The following is a 22,353-nucleotide window of genomic DNA, read 5'->3' as shown; positions in this document are numbered from 1 at the left end:
TTGAAACCACCTCCGTCCATGTGGCGATCTTCTCCCCTAATTATGCTGAATCACCTTGGTGCCTAGATGAACTTGTAATGATGTTGCAGTCAAATATTCGTATTATCCCTGTGTTTTCGAGGGCATTTTTGGATCAACTTGAAATGCAACCCGGATACACTTTTCTTAACCAAATAGAATATGCTATTGAAACCACCTCCGTCCATGTGGCGATCTTCTCCCCTAATTATGTTGAATCACCTTGGTGCCTAGATGAACTCGTAATGATGTTGCAGTCAAATATTCCTATTATCCCTATGTTTTTGAGGGCATTTATGGATCAACCTGAAATGTAGAATATGCTATTGAAACCACCTCCATCCACGTGGTGATCTTCTCCCCTAATTATGTTGAATCACCTCGGTGCCTAGATGAACTCGTAATGATGTTGCAGTCAAATATTCCTATTATCCGTGTTTTTGAGGGCATTTCTGGATCAACCTGAAATGCAACCCGGATACAATTTTCTTAACCAAATAGAATATGTTATTGAAACCACCTCCGTCCATGTGGCGATCTTCTCCCCTAATTATGCTGAATCACCTTGGTGCCTAGATGAACTCGTAATGATGTTGTAGTCAAATATTTGTATTATCCTTGTGTTTTTTAGGGCATTTATGGATCAACCTGAAATGCAACTTGGATACAATTTTCTTAACCAAATAGAATATGCTATTGAAACCACCTCCGTCCATGTGGCGATCTTCTCCCCTAATTATGCTGAATCACCTTGGTGCCTAGATGAACTCGTAATGATATTGCAGTCAAATATTCCTATTATCCCCTTGTTTTACCGTGTCACGCTTGTAGATATTCGGTGGACGAAGGGAAAGTATGCTCAAGACCTGAAAACACTGGAAGAGAAGATAAGTGATAAAGGGACGCCGCGATATGACTCCAACACACCATTCAAAATTGGAGAAACACACTTGCTAAAGTTGAAAACAATCATGGTTTCGAGCTGGAGATGCGCAATGGGTGAGAACAGATCAAGTTGGAATGGAAGGTGGGGTTTTCAAAATCTGCAGGACAAATGTGGAGCGCATTTTGGGGATGGTGGAGTTGCCAGATATGGAACACATTTCTACAAGGATGGTGTTACTAGAGATCTTATAGCTCCGTTGGAGAAACTGTCCGGAGTCTTCCCTGCCTTCCTGGATGTCAGTGAAAAATTTAAGGCATCTAGAAGTGTGAGCGATCTCAATACATTGTGGCAAACTGAAAACCAATCACATGTAATTAGAAATTTGTAGTGTTGTCTTGGTATGTTTAGGTGATATTAATATCGCGCCACAACGTCTCAATAGAAATCAAACGCCTTGTTTGCAGATTGAACAACCAACGGTTTTCTAAAATCTTTCTTGTCGTTGAACCATGAATATTTGCAGGTACCTTTGCAGCTGGCAGAATTTTTAGAGGTTTTGATTATACAGAGTTGTCTGAAACTAAAGAGCATACATGGATTAGAGCATACAGGGAAGCTTAGACCGTTAAATGTTGGCCGGTGCTGTGAGCTGGAAGAGCTACCAAGTATGGAAATGCGTGGACAAATGAAATATCTTGTGATTTACGCCTAAAAATCTCTCATAAACTTAATATGGATCACAGAAGCCTCAATTCAATAAACTGAAAACTGTTTGGAAAATGAAAATGTATAAACTAGTAACCATCCATCATCATGGAAGTAATCAAAAACCTTATTTACTATGTGATGCAACCTTCCTTTTCTCACCGCTTTCTGCTTCTTGTTCTTTCCTAGTGTGTTGATCATGGTGAGCATGTGATGTAACTGAATGAGAAGACTATGGAAATGAACTAGACTTGGTAGTCACAACTTGTTGTTTTCCTTGGCTTGCTTCAGGCTCAAGGGTTTTGGCGTTTGCAAGCTGTAGAGACTTGGCACGTGAGGCCATACAAAGAGCATGATGGGATGATTGTGCAACTGGAGGAGGTAGTGGAAGTGGAAGAGAAACAGTGGGACATCCTTGGACTTGGTGTTGAGGGGGGTGAATAACACCTTTTCATCCATCATAGGTTGGAATGACCATGTGGCATGAAACATGCAGATAAATGGGGATGCCGATAATGGGCTGTGGATTAGAAGGTGGAGGGGGCAGATGATAATCTTGCTGGACAACTAAGTTAAGAAAATGAATATGAAGCAATTGGTTAAATTCTTCTGAATCAACATCAAAGTGTATTGAGAACTTGAGCCTTTTATTCCCCCTCTGTTATGGGTTTTGGCCTCTCCCTCTGTTGTTCCTATTTCTTCCATGGACACCTATATTGAAAAAACTCATGATGTGTAGCCAAAATATCACATCAACTACAATTCATAAGCAAGATAAACCATATATAGTTATGATTTTCGCTATTGCAATAAGTCATAAGAAAAACTCATCATGGGAAATCAATGTTTGTAAGGGAAAGGAAATGCTTTGCATGCGAAAGAAATGGATGGAGATATTTGATATTGTGAAAAGGGTTTTTCCTGTGAAAGATGATCTTAAAGAACATATAATTTGTAGTAAGTTTGATCATGCTAGTGTGTCATCATTTATCAAGAAACAAATGCAACATACACATTCGTTTAATGATTTTTATATGATAATACAACCTCTTACAGCCATAGATAGTATGCGAGCCAATGTCAACATAGAGCCATTGAGCATGATATTTTTGGGATTGCTTTGCATGCGAAAGAAATGGACAAAGATATTTGATATCGTGAAGAGGGTTTTGCCCGTGAAAGATGATCTCAAAGAACATATAATATGTAGTAATTTTGATCATGCTAGTGTGTCATATTTTGTCAAGAAACAAATGCAACATACACGTTCTCTTAATGAATTCTATATGATAATACAACATCTGACAGACATAGAAAGCATGTGATCCAATGTCAACATAGAGCCATAAAGCATGATATTTTTGGATTGGTTGTTATTGCCTTCATATGCCAAATTAGAGGTAATGGGAAGCGTTGTTACACGCCGGGGACGCATAAAGTGGTATGTATGACGAAGAAGTTTGTTGTCAAGTTGTGGTGCATACGAAATATGACAAGGTTTTCCTGTGCTCAAACTTAGGAGTCAGTGCAATATTGTTATGGGTAAAAGCATTCAACTGTAAATGTATATCAATGTATTGCACATTTTTCTTTTATAATTTTATAACAACATTACAAAAATGGAGTATGGTTATGTCACGAACGAGAAATACAAAGTGATAAGAAAAAATACATTTATTTTAATTTAAGATATCATATGAAATGATAAGAAAGTGATATGTTTTATAAGCAATTTATTTTATAGAAAAATACAAAAGAAACAATGATCCTACATTAAGAAAGTGTGTAAGCTTGATAATTTTACATTGCAAGCCTTTCACATCCATATTTTTTCAAGGAACCATTTTTTATTGCAAGTCCTTAACATCCACACCCATGTTCACAACTTGTAATATTATAAAGATAAGAACTATAACATTACATAACTAATAACCACAAGCTAAAGATGGTTCGTAATTCATGACACTGAAACCACTCACAATTTTATAATTGAAACAAAGGAGGAACTCATAATGGGTATGCAACATCCAATTGCTCCTCGTGAGAACTTAACTCTTAAACTTCTACTTGTGGCTATGGGTTCTTAACCAAAATGCCAAACCCATGTGTATGGCAAGGTAATTCTATCACAATACTTAAGTATTGTTTGTTTTTTTTAACGATGGATGTGATGACGTAGCAACATTGGCCGAGAATGAAACTCATAACCTTTTACTCCTAGACATGGATCCTGGACCAAAACACCAAACCATGTTGTTTAGCAAGGTACTAACATCATTGGCATTGATTCTATTTTCCCCTTTAAAAATGAAGATGTAACAATTTAGCAACATTGAGTGAGAATATAACATATATTTCCTTGTGGATATGGATCTTCAACAAAAACACCAAACCAAGGACTTTAGCAAGTTACCCATGTCATTGGTACTTATTCCATTATTTTCCAGTAAATGGAGATGTAATAATGCAACAACATAGAGCGACAATATAATTCATAACCTTTTACCGATGGATATGGATCCTTATACACCAACCTAGGTTGTCTAGAAATGCATCTACTATGTCTTTGTAATTATTCCATTATTTGTACTCATCACTTTTGCCTTGTGGATATGGATTCTTAAACAAAATGTCAAACTGATGTGTTTGACAAAGTGTCAAGTCATTGATACTTATTCAATTTTATCTTGTAAATAAACACTGAATGATACCACGACACCAAATGAGACTTAAGATCACAACTTTTGACCCTTGAATACCAAAATATGTAAGAAACCTATATCAATGACACTTATTTTTAATTTTTTTTATTGTAAATATAAATGTAAACATGTAACATCACCCACTGAATGGAATTGATAACCTTTTACTTTTGAACATAGATTTTTATTCAAAATAATAAACATAATGTCCAACAAAATATTCACATCATTGGTAATGAGCTTCAAAATTTATCTATAAAAATAAATATAATGAATGAAAACAAAAAATTATAATTAATTTAATGAATAAATATTAAAACATATAATTAATTTATTAAAATAAATATAATTAATGAAAATAAAAATTATAATTAATTTAATAAATAAAAATAAAAATATAATTAATTTAATAAGTAAAAACAAACAATATAATACTTTCACAATTTCAATTAGTTTATACTTACATATGTATAACTTAATCTAGAGAAGCATATGACTACTAACAAATAACTATGTTTTTTTTTTTTTAATAGCTGATTTAATAACCCATGCATATCTAAATATAAACTAAAAAAAAGTAGAAATAAAACTCGCACTAAATCTGAAGTCCAAAAACTTGCGTCTCAATTTTCAAATAATTAAAACTTTTAATGCACACAATGCCCATAAAAAGGATATACCAATGCAGTAATAATGCCAATAATTAATAACAGTATAATAAACCCCAGAGGTGTTTATTAAAAAACCTTCAATTTTAGGTTGAGTGACAATGACTTCATTTTCATCGCCAAATGACAACATTTTCATGCTCGTATAAAACATGCCGAAACACGCCGAGAAGAAAGAGAGAAGGCTAACGCATTCGCCGGTTCATCTATTTCTTCTGTACACCAAATGACATGATCGTCTTCGCGTGCCACTGAGAACATGAAGATGAGGGCGCCTTCCAAAATGTTGAGTATAGCCGCCAGCACCCAGAAAGTCGATGTCGACAATCGCATGTCCCTCAGATATTACTACCGGATTGCTGATAATATGCTCAAACAGGTAATGCACATAATCTAATTTACGCCTGCAATTGTTTTCTTTCGGTAAAACATAATACGAATTTGGTAATTGACTATGGACTATGGATCTTACTTCATGCCCTAGCCCCTCTTGTTATGTTTAGTTAAATATCAACTCAATTCCATGCAGAATCTTTGAATTTAGGGTATTTGATTTCATAACTCGAAATTGTGTTGGTTCGCGAGAAACAAAATATCTCTTTTTTATTCTCAGGGTTACATTTTGGATTTTTTGAAAAACTGGTTTCGTGTGGTGGTTATTGCGTGGCAAAATTGGACCAGCAATTGCAATTTCAAATCTGTCTAAATTGCAGAGGGACATAGGTAATATAATCTTCAATGCCATGTTGAGATGCACATTATAGGGTTCTTTCAGTTCACAGAGATCGGAATTGTAATGTTCTTATCTTTTTATTTACGCCACAGAGGGATCCATTTTGTCTGCCCAGATCACAGTTAACAGGCTTGAAAAAATTGGTAGGTTCTCGAGGTGGGGAGTTTGGGGATATCGACTCTCGAGTAAAGCCGGAAAAATTCAGATAAATGTTCCAAAATATGGAATACAATTTTATACATTACTCATAAATTCAATTAATTTTAAAAATTGATAAATTTGACAAATATAGTAATTCAAAAAACTTACAAGAGAGATAAATATAACATCATCCGCTTTCTAGGTCATATGCTTGGAAGAGTTAAAATGTAAATTTAAACAGATACAACATTAAAACATGCTCCAAGTCATTAACGGTGCCAGCATATTCATCTTATGGCTTACCAGTCTCAATAACATCATTACTAAAATCAGATCTTGTGATTATGAAGAATATTTAGGTTTGCTTTATCCAGATCTTGCATTCTTTTTAGAAAAAGTTAGGAGGTTTCGTCTGGATAGGTCTAGCTGAACCTGCTATCTAATGACGCTATTTCATTTATCTTTGGTTTTACATTGCTACAAGCGTGCATCTGGCAACTGTGGCAATAGCATTACAAGGTTATGCCGTTTGATTGTGCCCTGATGTGCCTATAATTTGTTCTAGCTAACTTCTTGTTGTCAATTGTGTCCAGGCGAACATATATAGGGAAGAGAAGAATCTTATTGACTTGTACATTATACTTCTGCGATTTTCAAGGTAGATTACACTCCTTTTTTAAAAATAAATATTGATTTCTGTGCTTGACATTGTAATGACAAAAAATGTGAAAGCGTGCTTTTGCTCCCCACAGAAGTCTGGCTATACACGCCACTGTATGTGTGCTGTGATGCCTATAATGTGCTGTTATAATCCAAATTAGTGCATCTTATATTGGATATTATAGGCTGGCATTATGCATTGACTGTTTCCATGAAAAGTAAGTTCAAATTCAACTGTGTTGCACACAATTAGTCATTTGGTGCACTGTTCCTGAGATACGAGGATAGCTAACCCTAGGAATCCATCACTTGTTAATCTTTGCGAGAGTTAAACTAACAAATATATGTTGGCTTTGGAATGTTACATTCATCACGTCATGAGCTATCTCTTGTATGTTATTTGGAACATAGCATTCAGTCACTGTTTAGCAATATTAATATAAGTATTATCTGAGGCATTTTTGTTTACTTTTTGTTTACAGTTTAATCACAGAAACTATACCACATCATCAAGACTATCAAACATCCTATCCAAAGGAGAAGGCAGAGTACAGAAAGGTAATTGTTATTTTTTGCTTAAAAATTGACATTCTGCATTTTTGAACCGCAGTTGGATCTCATAGTGCTGTCACATCATTGCATATCAGACATGTACTGGAGTCTGGAAGTTTTTTATTTTTTATTTTTATAAATTAATTTTAGCTTTCTTTTCACTGAAATAAAATAACTGTTTGCAGAAACTATTGAATGTTGTGAGTGAGCTGGAAGCACTAAAACCAGTGGTGCAACGACAAGTTGATGAACTGAACAAAACATACGCCAGTTCATCCTCTTCCAGAGGAGCTAGTGATGCTTCTTTGGAGTGGCCTCCTCGCAGGAACCAAGTTTTTCTAACCTATGAAAATGAGAAGGTACAATTTTGCTGGGTTTCCCATATGGCTAGTGCATCCATTTTATTTTGTCAGAAGTTATAGTAATCACATCTGTATCATGAGTGCTAGCATCAGACCTTAACACAACTTGTTCAGGAGGGTTATGGGAGCATTGGAGCGAATGGTACATCGCAAAATTCTTGGAAGGCTAATGGTCTTAGCAGGGATCGGTGGCCATCCTCTAACCGAATTGAAGACCGGTTCAACAAGCTGTAAGTATTGTGGCCTATTTGTGAAGCTAAAAGTACATCTATAATGCAGCAGATCATCTGAAAAGATCCTTAAAATGTGCATCTCATACCACATGCACATATTTATTTATATATTTACATTCACCTTCATTTTTCACATTTGCCAAACGCAAGGAACTCCCTTCAGAATGAAACTCTAGTAGAGTCCAGGGGTATCATCCTAGTATTGCTGCATGTTTAGAATTACTCCTAGAAGTACACAATTGTAATATGACATGTTATTTATGACTCAGAGCTAACCTTAAAGAAGACATTCAACATTGAATTCTAATGCTCACCTACCCCTCACACAAGATGTTAATATTTGGATTGTGCCCATTGTGTCTTTAGATGCTGGGATTGCTGTTTGTAGAAAGTGAGCCATTAAGTTTTTGAAGTTAATGTTCGTTTGTGTTTGAGTTTGTGCATATGGAAGTTTGTTTTCTGGGAGAGGGGGTTGAAAGTTAGGGACTGCCTGGTGGATGAATGAATCAAATTTCTTCCTCAAGATTGTCAGTTTGTACAACTCAAGCTTTCTTACATTCTGAACATTATGGATGCCTCCTTGTGCTGGGAAATTAAGTTGAACAGCATTTGCCCCAACAACCTGCTTGATGATTAAAGAACCATAATATAAAGGCTTCCATTTATGATGATGTTGCTTACATCTTTGCCTGTCAATTGATTCATAAACAAGGGACTTATAGCCCACTTACTTCACTAACACGGATAGTTTGCTGAATTAACTTTTTGATCTTTTTTTTTTTCTAAGTTGTCGAGATCTCTGTTCTTGGTTTAATTCTGAGTGCAATGATTCTTTAGGATTAGAGGCATGGCCTGCTCTCTGGTGTAACCTGCGCACATCAACCAGCTAACAACACAATAGTAATCAGGCCAATAAAAACCAAGACTCTGCAATTACTCTATCATTGATAACACTGTCTTTGGTGCAAGTCGTTTGCATGTTGATATCCAGCTGAACTGAGTCTATCAAGACGATCATGGCTGGGACTACGTGTGAAAATTTCTAAACTGAAATTCTACTGCAGCCACTGATTTATTTCACCTACTTATTATTCACAATAAGTTATTTATGAAATCCCTTCAGCAAATATTAAGATAAATTCTACTTCAGTTATCACACAATCACCCAAAGAAAAAATACACGCACAAGAACCAATCACATCAACACAGTTGTTTTTGGATGATTGTCCCCGGGAAAACCCAATGTGGGAAAACCGATGTAGCAGATGAGGGCTTTATTAATCTAAAGCAGCAATTGCTTTTACAAGGAATGATTTTACAGAGAAACTGAAAGAAAACACCTGAGACTTTCTCTTTGAGACTTTCTGACACTTTGGAGACTTTGCTCCCACTCTTGCATCACCTCTGCGTCACTCTGTGTCCCTTTGCGTGAGGGCTGCGTCTCTCCTCTAGACAGTGTCTCTTTCTGCACTGTCTTCCACTGTCCTTGCGTCACCTCCTCATTAGTCACTGCCTGTTGCTGATGCCCTCCTCTTCCTCCACCCTGCAACTCTCCCTTTGAAATCAATCTCCTTTACTTGAGAATCGATTTTTCTAGAGACACTGAGTATCTGCCGGTGTGTCTCCAAAAGATCCTCAAGTCTTCTCTTTTACTTTTCCTATTGACAAATCAACAGCTGAGATTGAGTCCCTAATCAACGGCTAAGATTAAAGCAAACTTGATCCTCGTCTCTTAGAAGCTTCACACCCTTATCTTTATTAATACCAGTGTTGCGAAAATCGCAATAATATCGAAAAATCACGATTTTTTGAAAATGGCGATATTATCGCCTGATTATTGCATGATTTTTTATTTTTTATTTTTCGCAAAAAATCCCGATCTTGAAATTATTGCGATTATTACGAAAAAATCGTGATTTTTTGGGAAAAAATCTTTATTTTTTTAAATTATTATTATTAATTTTGTCGATTTTTTGATAAGGAGGAGCAACAAGAGGGGGAGGTGACACAACCTACCTAGGCTACCTCTGTCACCAGTAGAGGACGTGGTCTACCTCCTGTAGCTCCTAGTTCTTTAGCTTCTAGTGCACAACAGAGTCCACTGCCAACTCCACTGGCATCTACATCTAGAGGGAAAGCTATTGTATTTTCTCGCAAGAGGGGCAGAGGAAATCAGTGGTATCAGTTATTTGGTTCATTTCATTGTATATGACATTATGACTCATGATATGAGATACATTATTATATTTTTTGTTGATATTTTGAGGTTGAGTTGGGACTCAGGAGTTAGGACTGACTATTCAGGACATGATTCACTGTTATGTGTGATGTAGCACTAGAAATGATATTACACATCTTATATATTAGTTCTTTTATCATATTTATGTGTCAATGTATTTATTTTATGTTGTAGATGCTTTAGATATTAAAAAAATTGAAAAAAATGAATGTTTTTGTATTTTACGATTTTTTCCCAATTTTTTCTCTCGTCGATATTATCCCAATAACGATTACTGCAGCATTGATTAATACCCATTAATATTTTTATTTTCCTAAGTTTAGACTTAGGAACCCATTAAAAATATTAATTATTTTAATAACTCCTCATCCGGGTGGAATTTCTCAAAATGATTTCTGGGTCTTGGAGATCTCATGTGCCTTAGTCTCTTAAAATTTCAAGGCTAGAGCACATCCGATGCTACCAAAAGTCAACACTATGCTTCTTTGATCACTCTATGGGCATGAAGGCTTTGCTCAGGCCTGGCTTCAAGACTTGGTTACTGCTTTGGTACCATAGCATTCGAAATAGGCAAGTTCAAACCGAAAACTAGTTAAACTAGCTGGTTCATTGAGTGGAGGGACCGAACTGGTAGAAAAACCCGTTTTTTTGATCTGCATGGGCTAGCTTTTCCATTAACATTACCATGCAATTACTCAAGATGTTTGAGAGTGGTTTCAACCTCATTGGATTTCATATGGAGAAACTAGAGTTTTAGATATCATTGAAAATCCAACAGACTTAATGATTTTTAGGATTTCAAGATTTAGGGGATGGCAATGTTTACAATTGATTTTGTCATGCATGAGGGTATGAGATTGGCATTTGATCAAGAGAATGAAGCCTTTTAAGCACCTTGATGTTGGTGGCATTGATTATTGAGCTTTGTCGATGTTGGTGGTATTGCTTGTCGAACTCCTCTATCACGACCTTAAGAAAAATGTATCCTTCACTCAAATGAAAATAATTGGTTAGGCATGCTAAGCTTTTTCTACCATATTACAAGGTTGAGGAGATGAACCTTGATGTTGGTGGCATTGATTGTTGAACTTCGTTGATGTTGGTATTGCTTGTCGAACTCCTCTATCACGACCTTAAGAAAAATGTATCCTTCACTCAAAGGAAAATAATTGGTTAGGCATGCTAAGCTTTTTCTACCATATTGCAAGGTTGAGGAGATGAACCTTGATGTTGGTGGCATTGATTGTTGAACTTCGTTGATGTTGGTGGTATTGCTTGTTGAACTCCTTTACCACAGCCTTAACAAAAATGTATCCTTCACTCAAAGGAAAATAATTGGTTAGGCATGCTAAGCTTTTTCTACCATATTACAAGGTTGAGGAGATAAATCTTGATGTTGGTGGCATTGATTGTTGAACTTCGTTGATGTTGGTGGTATTGCTTGTTGAACTCCTCTACCACGGCCTTAACAAAAATGTATCCTTCACTCTTAAAGGAAAATAATTGGTTAGGCATGCTAAGCTTTTTCTACCATATTACAAGGTTGAGGAGATGAACACTTCACTCATACCAAAATCATTGGTTAGGCATGTTAAACATTTTCAATTTTCTACCATTTTATAAGGTTGAGCAATCCAAGTCTGAAGACTTTGAGCTAGATGACATTTTTGTGACTCTTGTTTATGATCCCATTTCTAGTAAGTGCTGAATCAATGATGAGTTTCAGAGTGATCATGTTGATTAGTGATTTGTAGTTTTGATGTCTAGTTTTGCTGCTGCTACTACTACTACTACTGAGGTTGCAAAGGGGTCTGAGGAGTCCTTAGACTCTAAGCCAGATGATGTTTATGTAGCTCATGTTGATGATCCCATGTCTAGTAGTGGTGATGAGTTTGATCATGTTGACCACTGATATTAATATAGACTTGTTGTCGGCCAGTGGCCCCGTAGCTTGTAGCATTGTTTCTGGACTCTAGAGGCCATTTAGAGCCTCATTAATTATGTATTTTGTTGCTGGTATGTATTGCACTTGGTGCAATTTTGATATATTCACCTTTACATGGTATGTAGATGAGCAAACTTTGGTTTGGAATCATGGTTTTAAATTTTAAAATTATTATTTTTCAATAAAAATTAACTATTTCAATTTTTTTTAAGAGTGGTTCATTGAGATCTGACCAGTTCAGTTTTTCCGGTTCTGATTTGAATATCGGTTTGATAGATGGACCGGACCGGTCCGGTCACCGGTTCCGGTTTTGAATACTTTGTTTGGTACCATAAGCCAACAATAACCACTAAAGAGTTCAAGTTATTCTTCGTATATTGCCAACAACCTCTGCTATATTAAAGTAACAATGCATAGTTGTTGGACTTGTTTCCAGACAAAATGAACAATGCTACCAGCTTACTATGCCTTGTTTGGACACTGAGAACTCAGCTCAGTGGACCAAAACAGGGAAATGCTCATTGATATGTTTATAATTTTATATTCTTCCAATTAATGGTTGTGTCATGAATCAAGCTTTCTTCAATAACTAGAATTTAGCACACCATGCTAATGCAAGGGAATGGCATATCTCATATCAAACTGTCCTCTATCTATACTCAACTCCCTTCAATTTGATTGCCAATTCAATCACACATATAGGAGTTGGCAGCCAAGCAAAACACATATATGGATTAATACATGTGAGAAAAGGCTTTATTATATAATCCACGCTTGATATAAAACTCAGCTCAGTAGACTATTCATGTGCTTCCAATGGTCTACTTCAAAATTCAAGCTTGGAGTATGTGGCATGAATTACCACCTTAGCACATGGGACAAAACAAGAAACTCCATCGACTCATACACAGGCAGAGAAAGGATGACCACACAGGAATGAAGAGGTCACTGGTCTGCTAGGAATAAGGTTTTTATGGCCCAGGTATGACATCAATATTGTAAAATCGTCCTGTAGGTGGATTCAATTTGTTGCTGGGGCAATTTACGGCATCTAAATTTTAAAATGACTACAGGCAGCATTTGATCCTTCAGAAACTAGATGATGTAGCAGCCATAGCAATCAAGCAAGACGTTTTTCCCCTCTCCAACAGTCAATAAACAAAGAACCAGAATTGGAAACTCTCTAGTACCAAGTATAAAAGTAGAGACATTACCTTGTCCACAGCTCACAAGGTGCATCCGCAAACCACACCAGGCCTTAAAGGGACTGTGGCCAGTAGACAAATGAGGAGCCTTGTTGTCACCATCTTGCATTACAAATGTTATTTAATATTAACAATACCCTTCTGACTGCTATTGAAATTCGTCATCAGTCTTTTGAGAGTGATGATAAATTTGAACAGCAGTCAGAAAGGTATTATATTGAATAACCTTTGTTTGATTATTCATTTCTATTAAAAGTAGAAACTTCAGTTGGCAAGCCATCATTTCTGCAAAACCTTCCAAGAGTGGCTGAGAAATTGAGAATCCTGATAAGAAATGATAAATAGAGGAAACCCAAAATGTCTCCAGACATGCTGGAACTGTGTTGCTGTCAGTGCACCAACAATTCTGCTGGAATGAATACAGATGGCCATTTTAGAAAATTGATAAACTGTGATGGAGATACAATCATGCTGTCGAGTAGTTAGGGTGCTTGACACATAATGCAGATGGCACACATTTGCACACTTATTAATGCACACCTGATAATTATTGCATGTCCTTCATAATACGTCATTACAATTTTCTCTTAGTACATGCAAATAACTATATTACTCTGTGATGACCATTTTAGGGCTAACAGAGCGCTCATGCAGATTGAACTGCTTTTAGTAACGTATTTAATCTTTCAGCTGTTCTCTGTTCAGTTGGGCAGTTATTGCTGCATTTTCTGTTTTAGGAATATAGTTTTTCTTCTGAGCCATGCCTCCTGCATTGTGGATGGACAGAACTTTTTCTATACCTCCACCAAAGGAAGAAACATTATCAAGACACTCCTTGCTAGGACCAAATGGACTCCGTGGTCAATGGCAAGCACCCATTAGTGGTACAAGGGTATGTTAACTATAATGCTCTGAAATTCTGGTTCTTTTGGCTATAAGTTGTAATTGACAATATGTATTAATTGTTCCAAACTCACGACTGGATGCAGGTGCAATATCCCAGCCATGGTGATTTGACTCCAATTGAAATACCAAGGTTAGGTTCTTAACTTTTCTCCTTAGAGTGAGCATGGTTATTATTTTGATTATGCAAAAGCTCTGAGTGTGAAGTATCTACAACTTTGCAGAGCCTGAATTTTATTGTGAAGGTTTATTTTCATGTTGAAAATGTTTGTCCTAAGGATTTCTTCTACCTTTAGTTTTCTTTATGCTCATTCTGATTTACACTTATGTTAATTTTTGATCTCTATTTATGAAAAGCTTTGAACAAACTGGGCAAAATAATCTTCCAATAATAGAGGCAGGCAGTTTGTCAACATCTCAAAGCACTGGACCAGAATTATTTCCTTCATTGGAAGCTAATTCAACGCCTCAAGTGAATGAGTTGTCATCTCTTTCCACATATGGCTCCGTTGAGACTTCTATTATTCCAAATATTGTGAGACAACCTTCTCCTCCGCCTGTCCTTGCTCCTGTACAAAACTTACCTGCTGGACTGGACGCATTGACGCATGTTTCTCATTTGAATGTGGCTGATCCTAGACCTGGTCCTGCAAAATTGTTACAAGATGATCTGGCAAAGTCTAAAAGTCCGCAAAATGTACAAATTGTAAGCCTCCAGTTGCCAGATCTCTTTCAATACTTCTGAATCCATGCAAAGTTGCATGTGCACTTTTTTAAAACGTTAGGAAAACATAGTTGTATTCAATTTTTAGAAGTACAGTAGTAATGTGTCCATTGAAATGTGATTTGCAGTCAGTTAAAATGATGGATGAGTTCATGAACCTTGCCAAGTCCAATACTCAAAAAAATTTGGAAACATGCGGTGTTCTTGCAGGGTCACTCGTAAGTTTTTAAGTTATTCTTCAAAAGTGGATATTAAGTTGGTGTTGCTGATGGAGATGCATTTGGATTTGATTAAGCTTTACTTTATGGACATGATTGTTACAAACTGATACTCTGTACTTCCTTTTCAGAAAAAAAGAACATTTTTTGTCACAACTCTTATTATTCCAAAGCAGGAATCAACGTCTGATTCAGTGAGTTTGAATTGAGCATTATTTTTTTTTTCTGCAATGTATATGAAATACAGTTGATTAAATCTATCAAATTCTTTATTGTGGCCAGTGTCAGACTATGAATGAGGAAGAGATATATGATGTCCAAGACAAGCGTTCTCTTTTCCCTCTCGGATGGATTCATGTAAGTAGTTTTGTCTTTATTTTCTTTTAAGTTTCAAGACTGTAAATGTCTGTTACAGTCGTTGGCAGTGCTAATTTCCAGCTGTGCATATACAGTCCAGGCATATGTGTCACATCTGTAATGCTAATAAACTAAACTGGAAAATATTTAAGTTCATAAAAATAAAAAATAAAAAAGTAATAATCATAATCATAATAATCAAATATCTAATCACAAACTAAACCAGTGTAGATCCATGTTAATCCCAGATCTTTTAAGTACTGATAAGTTTGTGCTTCCATTTTTGATCCCTTTCGTTGCTTATTAGATCTTGGGTCAAGATGGATTGCTGACTGTATATAAGGTGGGGTCTTTTACAACGAAATCTTGCACTCTCAAATAATGTAAAGTTCTAAGCATAAGGCACTAGGTTTGTGCACCTAGGAAGGCTGCCCACTATCACCATACTAGCTCTTCTTCACACTTTGGTTGTCTCTTCTCTAACTCAAAGGGCACTACCCTAAAGATATGATTGCTAAGCCATAGACTGGAGGCTCAAGGTGATTTTTGTGAAGAGTTAGCCTAAGAATCACAAATGATTGAGCTGAGAGGCTCATTCTGCAGCCCAGTATGAGGGGATGTGTAAGTTTGTCCGTCCGTCCATTGAGTTGACATGTGCCCTTTAAAATAAAAATAAAAAATTACACTCTAAATAGAAAAATAATAAGTTTGCACGTGATGAAATTTGATCCCTCTCGGCTCATGTTAGATCTGTTCTTAAGATGGATCTATGCTGGTTGCAGTAAAAGTGGAATAAATGAGTGCTTTGGATTAGGAATATAAAAGTTGAAACCCCGAGTGCTTAATCACACCTTGGGCGAATGGAGTTATGGGAGTATAAATCAAAGAGGGCAAGTGCATGAGAATGTAAGGCAGCGAGGCCTGCTATTAACCTTAGCTTGCGGACTTATATAACAGAAAATTACCTTGGAAGGGTAGAGGTGCCATACCTAGCATTTGTTATGAACAATGTTGCACGAAGCGGGGACGTTTTTTGAAGCAGATCCATGGAAGCGTCATTTCCCAAAAATCTAGGAAGCGAAGTGTCTACTATATATATATATTTATATTTTTTGCATTTATATTAAAAAAACATCCAAACTAGCAAATTAGTTGTGGAAGATATGGAAACATGCATATTTGTACATAAATCAAGATAGATATGGCATCCATTGTACATTAATAATTAATTATTTGAGCATCAACCATCTAGAATCTTGATTCTTCTCCTCTTGTCTAGCCTTTGCCTCTACCTCGATTTTCTAGGGCCTAGGGATATTAGTCAACATTGCCGAATTTTGATCAAACTACCTAATCCAAGCCTTAAAATATGGTAGAAAAAGCTTAACATGCTTGATTGATAATTTTGACCTGATTGAAAGGTAATTTTTTGCTAAGGGCATGACAAAGGAGTTCAACAATTAACACCACCAACACTAGGGTACATATAGGGCTTGGTGCTATTGATTAAATGCCAATCACATGCCCTAATACATGATATAATCTAATGAAATGCCACAATCCCATTGATCTTGAATTTCTGAAAACTGTTAAGTCTGCTGAATTTTGAATAGGATATAAATTCTCTTTTCTCCATATCAAGTCCGATGAGGTTGGAACCACTCTCAAACATCTTGAGTCATTTCATGGTAATGTTAAAAATTTAAGTAAACGGATGAAAATGAAAGATAAAGGAGAATGTTACTTTTACTTTAAGAATTTAACATTACCATGAGGGAGCATCTAGGAAGCATCTAAGGAGCATCAAGGGAGCACCTTGGGAGTGTCCGAGAAGCCCCTGTGGAATTGCCTGTCTCCTTTCGGATTCGCTCAGGATCTGTAGGGATCCGTGCTCGATCCGTCGTTGAATCCGCGGTTCGGAAATTTGGAATCGAGGATCGGGTTGACACGGTTTTGAATTTCTAGGAAACGTCTTTACCGGTCCAATCCGTGGTGCTAGACTTTCGAACCGTGGATCCCCTATGGACCCGTACGGGATGCAGTTCCCGGTTTGGATCCTTGGAGGGGGGGGGGGGGCATTTCGTGTAACTATGGTCATGAACTCGAGTTTATGTTAGTCTAGCAAAAAATAGGTTTTTTTTTATGGTAGGCTAACCTAACAATTATAGGAGTAAGAAGGTTGAAAATTCGTGTTGCTCTATCCATAATGAAACGTGGTTCATTATAAAGGCAAACTAACTCCATGACAAATCAAACAAATAATACAATATTGTAGTAGTTAGATCTCTCATCAATCCATGGTTGATCATTGTTACAACAAATGAACATTAGCCCCTCAAAGGCAATTCACCCTCATCCGAAATTAATATTAGTATGCACCATATAATGTTCATGAAGTTATTGTACCACTAAAATTAGGCATCAAATCAAGTGAAATTTGCCCTCCAAGAATGTGAATGCATTCAACAACTTCAGTCCTCCAAATAGAAAGTAGATTATCTCTCAACAAGTGCATCTTTCAAGACAAAAAAAAAATAACAAGAAGAAGCCTTACATATGTGCACCTTTCAAGAATAATCTCCAAAGATAGAAAGAAGACCAGGTACAAGAGTATGCCAAGCCACACATGTGACCCTCCTCATGTGCCACATGCCTACCAATAAAAAACTGCATAACCATCCCAATTTAAATAATATATAATGCAAAGTCAAAGAGGTGAGGGTGCTCTCCAATGAAGGTCAACAAATGCCAAGTGTAGCTGAAATATTCATGTAGTTAAGATGAGAGAACCCCTAGGAGAGCTATGCCTTAGAAAAGCATGTCGTGTAACTGCCTCAACCACCCAACAACTCATTTAATATTCTCCTTGTGTAGTGTGCCCTAGGAGAATGTGCCAAGGTGGTTAGAATTCATTAATGAAATACTCCATATGTCATGTCATAATAGTGTCCAACCAACCCAAGAGAGTGCATCCTAGATGTTAAATCCCCTGATACCAACCCAAATTTATTTTCTGATGACAATTTTTTATTTCCAACATTTATTTAATTAATCAAATAAATTTTGAATTACTACTAAAAAATAAAATCAATTGTATTTTAACCCCGAGAAATTATATGCAGCAGAAATAAAAATTCAGAGAGATCAATCACACATTGCAACATATAAATACCCACAACAATTCTCCATCATTCATTAATTTGGAAAATTAGGGTTTTCGACCCACAAAGTATTACAAGGAAAAATACAATTGTTGGAACCTGTAACTTGACCCCCACTGGATGAATTTAGCCCAAGGAAATTTGACCTCTTGGAAATCCACCTCTGAAGGAATATGGCTTGGAGAAATTCGGCCCAATAATTTGTCGGGAAATCAACCTTGCACCTTCCCTACGAGCTGGCAGTATGCCTCAGGAAATTTGGCCTCCAACAAATCGACTTCTCCAATTAAATTGACCTCCCTCTCTTTAGCAACTCGGCCCTGCAATATCCAACAACTTAGCCTCTTGGATACACCTTCGAATTCTCCTGTAGTCTTCCTCCTCTGTGTTTCAATCTATTGAGCCACTCGCACTAGAGAAAATCACTCTCTTGTTGTGTCTCCTCATGCGAGTCTTAACCTCTTCCTTAGGCTTCTTTTTATGATCTTCATTAAGCCAAAATCCTTAGACCTAATCTCCCTTCGAGAAGATCTTGGAGATCAATGGTTGATATCATTTCCAAGTCACTTAAATAATTAAATTATTTATCCTTAGAAAATGACTTAATAGTCCACAATAATTATTTGACTTTAATTATTGTACTTTTCCTAAGTTAGACTTAGGAAAGAAGACATAAATCACTTACTCCACCAAGCAAGCACCTAAAGAGGCAATAAATCATCTTCCACATGCTAAAACACCAAGCCTATGTAGAAGACCTTCCAAAGTTACTATAAGCTTCAACACTCCCTCCTAGCAAGGAAAGGATTCTCCACCACCCCCAACTATCTCGGTACTTCACAAACTTCCCTTTCACTAGAGGCTTAGTGAGAATATCTGCCACCTGCTCCTCTGTGGAAATGTATTGCAGTCTCACAACACCTCTTTGGACCTTGTCTCTGATGAAGTGATATCTAATATTGATATTCTTGGACCTGTCATGAAACACAAGATTTTTAGAGAGCTTATTGCAACTTTGATTATCACAGTGAATTATTGTTGGCCCCATCTCAATATCAAATAATCTTGCAGGCATCTGGTTAAGCCACACTGTGTCACAACTCGCCATACTCGCTGCCATGTACGCTAGATTTGCCGAACTAAGTGCCACTGACTATTCCTTTCTATTGTACCACGAGATCATGGCTGATCCCAAGTTGAAACAACACCTTGATGTGGATTTTCTGTCCACAACACTCCCAACCCAATCAAAATCTGTGTGCCCCTATAGCTCCACTCCACCAACTTTGACATATCTTAGTCCAAAGTACACCGTATGTCGCAGGTACCTTAGCACATGCTTCGTTGCCACCCAATGAACTTGTCTCATCTCCACCATGAACTCGCTAAGTGTGTTCACATCAAAACATACGTCCGACCTAGTGTTGACCAGGGACATCGATGACCTTATCAGCTACCTATACAGTGTGGGATCCACCAACTCACCTTTAGAAGCACTCAACTTCTTTAGGTTAGTGATCATCGGTGTAGGTATAGGCTTGCAATCCTCCATCCTGAATCTCCTCAAGATCTTAACCAAATGTCACATGGTTCGGGTTCGAGTTCGAGTTTGGCAATGATAAAGTTCGATTTGAATTCGAATTTGTCTATGAAGTTCAGATAAGGTTCGCCATTAGTTTTGTCCATATATATGTGATTTATATATATTTATAATTAATATTATATATTATATGTTTTATATATATTTAATTAATATTATATATTATATTAATAAATTTATAATTTTTTATATAAATATAAATTATATTTATTTATAACATATATAGTATACATTTTTTTTTTAATTTATAACATACTTTTCTTGAACCAATTTATTCACCATAAACAAGAGCATAGGAAAAGGTGGTCGTTTCATATGTTTACACAACACAGGTATGACCAAGAATACCTAAGATGTACAGTTCGATCAGAGGGCTGATTGAGTCAACAACTATTGGGGCCTATAGTAATGAAAAAGTGGAGAAGCGAGTTTACCTCATTTAGAATTATCCCCCAAGTTTTGAAGGTTGTGGTATAGGGTTTGGTGGTGCTCCTTCGTTGGTTCCAGAGCCTTCCATTGTGCTTGGCCTTCACAATTTTTTTTATGTTGGACGAATACTTGACGAATAAAATAAATAGTGTAGCTCCTCCTCTGCCTCGACTTTGTTCGAATAGGTGAGATTTTAACCTTGACCTGTAACTTGCAACCTAGATTCACAACTCTTGTGCTATTTACAGATGGACAACTACACTTGTAACCCAAATCCGTAGCTTTTGTGTGAATTTAGCTTGATAACAAAAACCCGTGTGATTTTATTTTCGACCAGTAGCCTGCTCACCTTTTTGCACCACTTGGCTTGCAACCAAATGAACTTAAACAAAGTTTATGTAATGTAACCTGGTCGTCGAGAGTTTTTTTGTTGTTGCAGCTGTGGCTTGGCCTCGAACTTGAGTTTTTTTTACGTCCCATAACCTACTCACCTAGGGATTCTCTAGGTCGCTTAGCCCTCGAACCGATGGACTTAAACAAATTTTTACGGAAATCGAGGTTTACCGAATTTCAAACCTCGAGGTTCAAGTCTGGCGAACCCTATGACATAGATGTTAACTACATACTTTCCTTGCCCAAGGAAAATCTCTCTTGGCTACTGCCACACCTCCAATCCTGAAAAGTAGTGCATCAAGTTGATGTCCATCTCAAATTTTGAAGCAAGATATTCCTTGGACATCCCTATGAGCTTCTCCAATCCTGTTAAGAAAATACCGTCCACTTAAAGTACCCAAATGAGCGGCTCATCCTCAACAAGTACATAGGACAAGTTAGTGTTTGCCTCGTTCTTGGTGAAACCCAAACCCAAAAGATATCCATCGATCCTGGTGTACCATGTGCGTGGAGCCTGCTTCAACCCATAAAGGGCCTTCTTCAATCTGCATACATGAGATTCTCTCCCATGCACCTCAAAGCCCTGAGGTTGCTCAATATACACCTCCTCCTCAATCACCTCGTTGAGGAAAGCAATCTTCACATCCATCTGATGTATCCACCACCCCATCTTTGTAGTAATGGACATAACGACTCTAATGGATGCATACCTGACAACAGGTGCAAATGTCTCCTTGTAATCCGTTCCCTCTCGCCACTAACCTTGCTTTATACTTCTTGACACTGCCATCAACTGCATATTTGATCTTATAGATCCATCGAGAAGTGACCATAGACTTTTCCTTCGGTTTGGGCATTATGTCATATACATCATTCCTCATGATGGAGCTATACACATCCACCATGACATCCCTCTAGACCTGCTCGTATACAACCTCCACAAAAGTGGAAGGCTCAGACTCACTGATGCAACTTGACATCCCGACTAATTATTACTTTCCTTTGTCCTGGAATGTAGACTCGGTAGGCCTTTGAGATCTCACAGTAGCCAACGAATATGCCCCTTTCTGACTAGGGCCCCAACTTAGTCCTCTTCTCCGTGGGAACATGGACATATACTGGACTATCGAAGACGCGCATATGGCTTACATCTTGTTTCACTACTGTAAACATCTTCTTCCACAGTTGTATATGTGCAGAACAAGAGTCCTCATAGGTTCTGTGAGCCTTCTTCATCATTTGGGAACCCATGATTGTCCCAACCCTGGCGGGCGATGAATCAATCCACCTTAAAAAGGGGATTGCATTGCTATATCTTACACATCATGCTCTAATCCCTTGAGCCCCGAGTAGTTAACCAAAGAAAATAATAAAAAGGCAAAAGGCATATAAAGAAGGGTGGAAAAATAAGGGCTGGGGCACCTCATGTACCACGTTTTCTCCCTTCTACACATTATAAACCCAAGTGTGGGCTTCCCTCTTATTAGCTACCCTTGTACCCTAGCATGTGGCCCAGGGT

General features: G+C 37.1%; 1 protein-coding gene across 1 annotated transcript in view; it reads left to right on the top strand.

Annotated features, from left to right (window-relative positions):
- Positions 1-5,095: 5,095 nt before the first annotated feature.
- LOC149174017 (AMSH-like ubiquitin thioesterase 3) overlaps positions 5,096-22,353 on the top strand; it is a 72,487-nt gene continuing 55,229 nt past the window's right edge. Inside the window, exons 1-11 of the mRNA XM_089419137.1 lie at positions 5,096-5,358; positions 6,447-6,511; positions 6,996-7,071; positions 7,251-7,424; positions 7,542-7,657; positions 13,836-13,941; positions 14,039-14,085; positions 14,310-14,658; positions 14,805-14,894; positions 15,026-15,088; positions 15,177-15,251. Coding sequence (XP_089275263.1) covers positions 5,239-5,358; positions 6,447-6,511; positions 6,996-7,071; positions 7,251-7,424; positions 7,542-7,657; positions 13,836-13,941; positions 14,039-14,085; positions 14,310-14,658; positions 14,805-14,894; positions 15,026-15,088; positions 15,177-15,251 — 1,281 coding nt within the window. The 5' untranslated portion in view covers positions 5,096-5,238. The remainder of the gene's footprint in view (positions 5,359-6,446; positions 6,512-6,995; positions 7,072-7,250; positions 7,425-7,541; positions 7,658-13,835; positions 13,942-14,038; positions 14,086-14,309; positions 14,659-14,804; positions 14,895-15,025; positions 15,089-15,176; positions 15,252-22,353) is intronic.

This window comes from Pinus tabuliformis, chromosome 4_1, assembly GCF_031772625.1.
Source record: "Pinus tabuliformis cultivar Carrire ecotype Pingquan chromosome 4_1, CPIR1, whole genome shotgun sequence".
In the NCBI taxonomy this organism is placed as follows: domain Eukaryota; kingdom Viridiplantae; phylum Streptophyta; class Pinopsida; order Pinales; family Pinaceae; genus Pinus; species Pinus tabuliformis.
The sequence above is the reverse complement of the archived record's forward strand: the minus strand, read 5'-3'. Positions and strand labels throughout refer to the sequence as shown.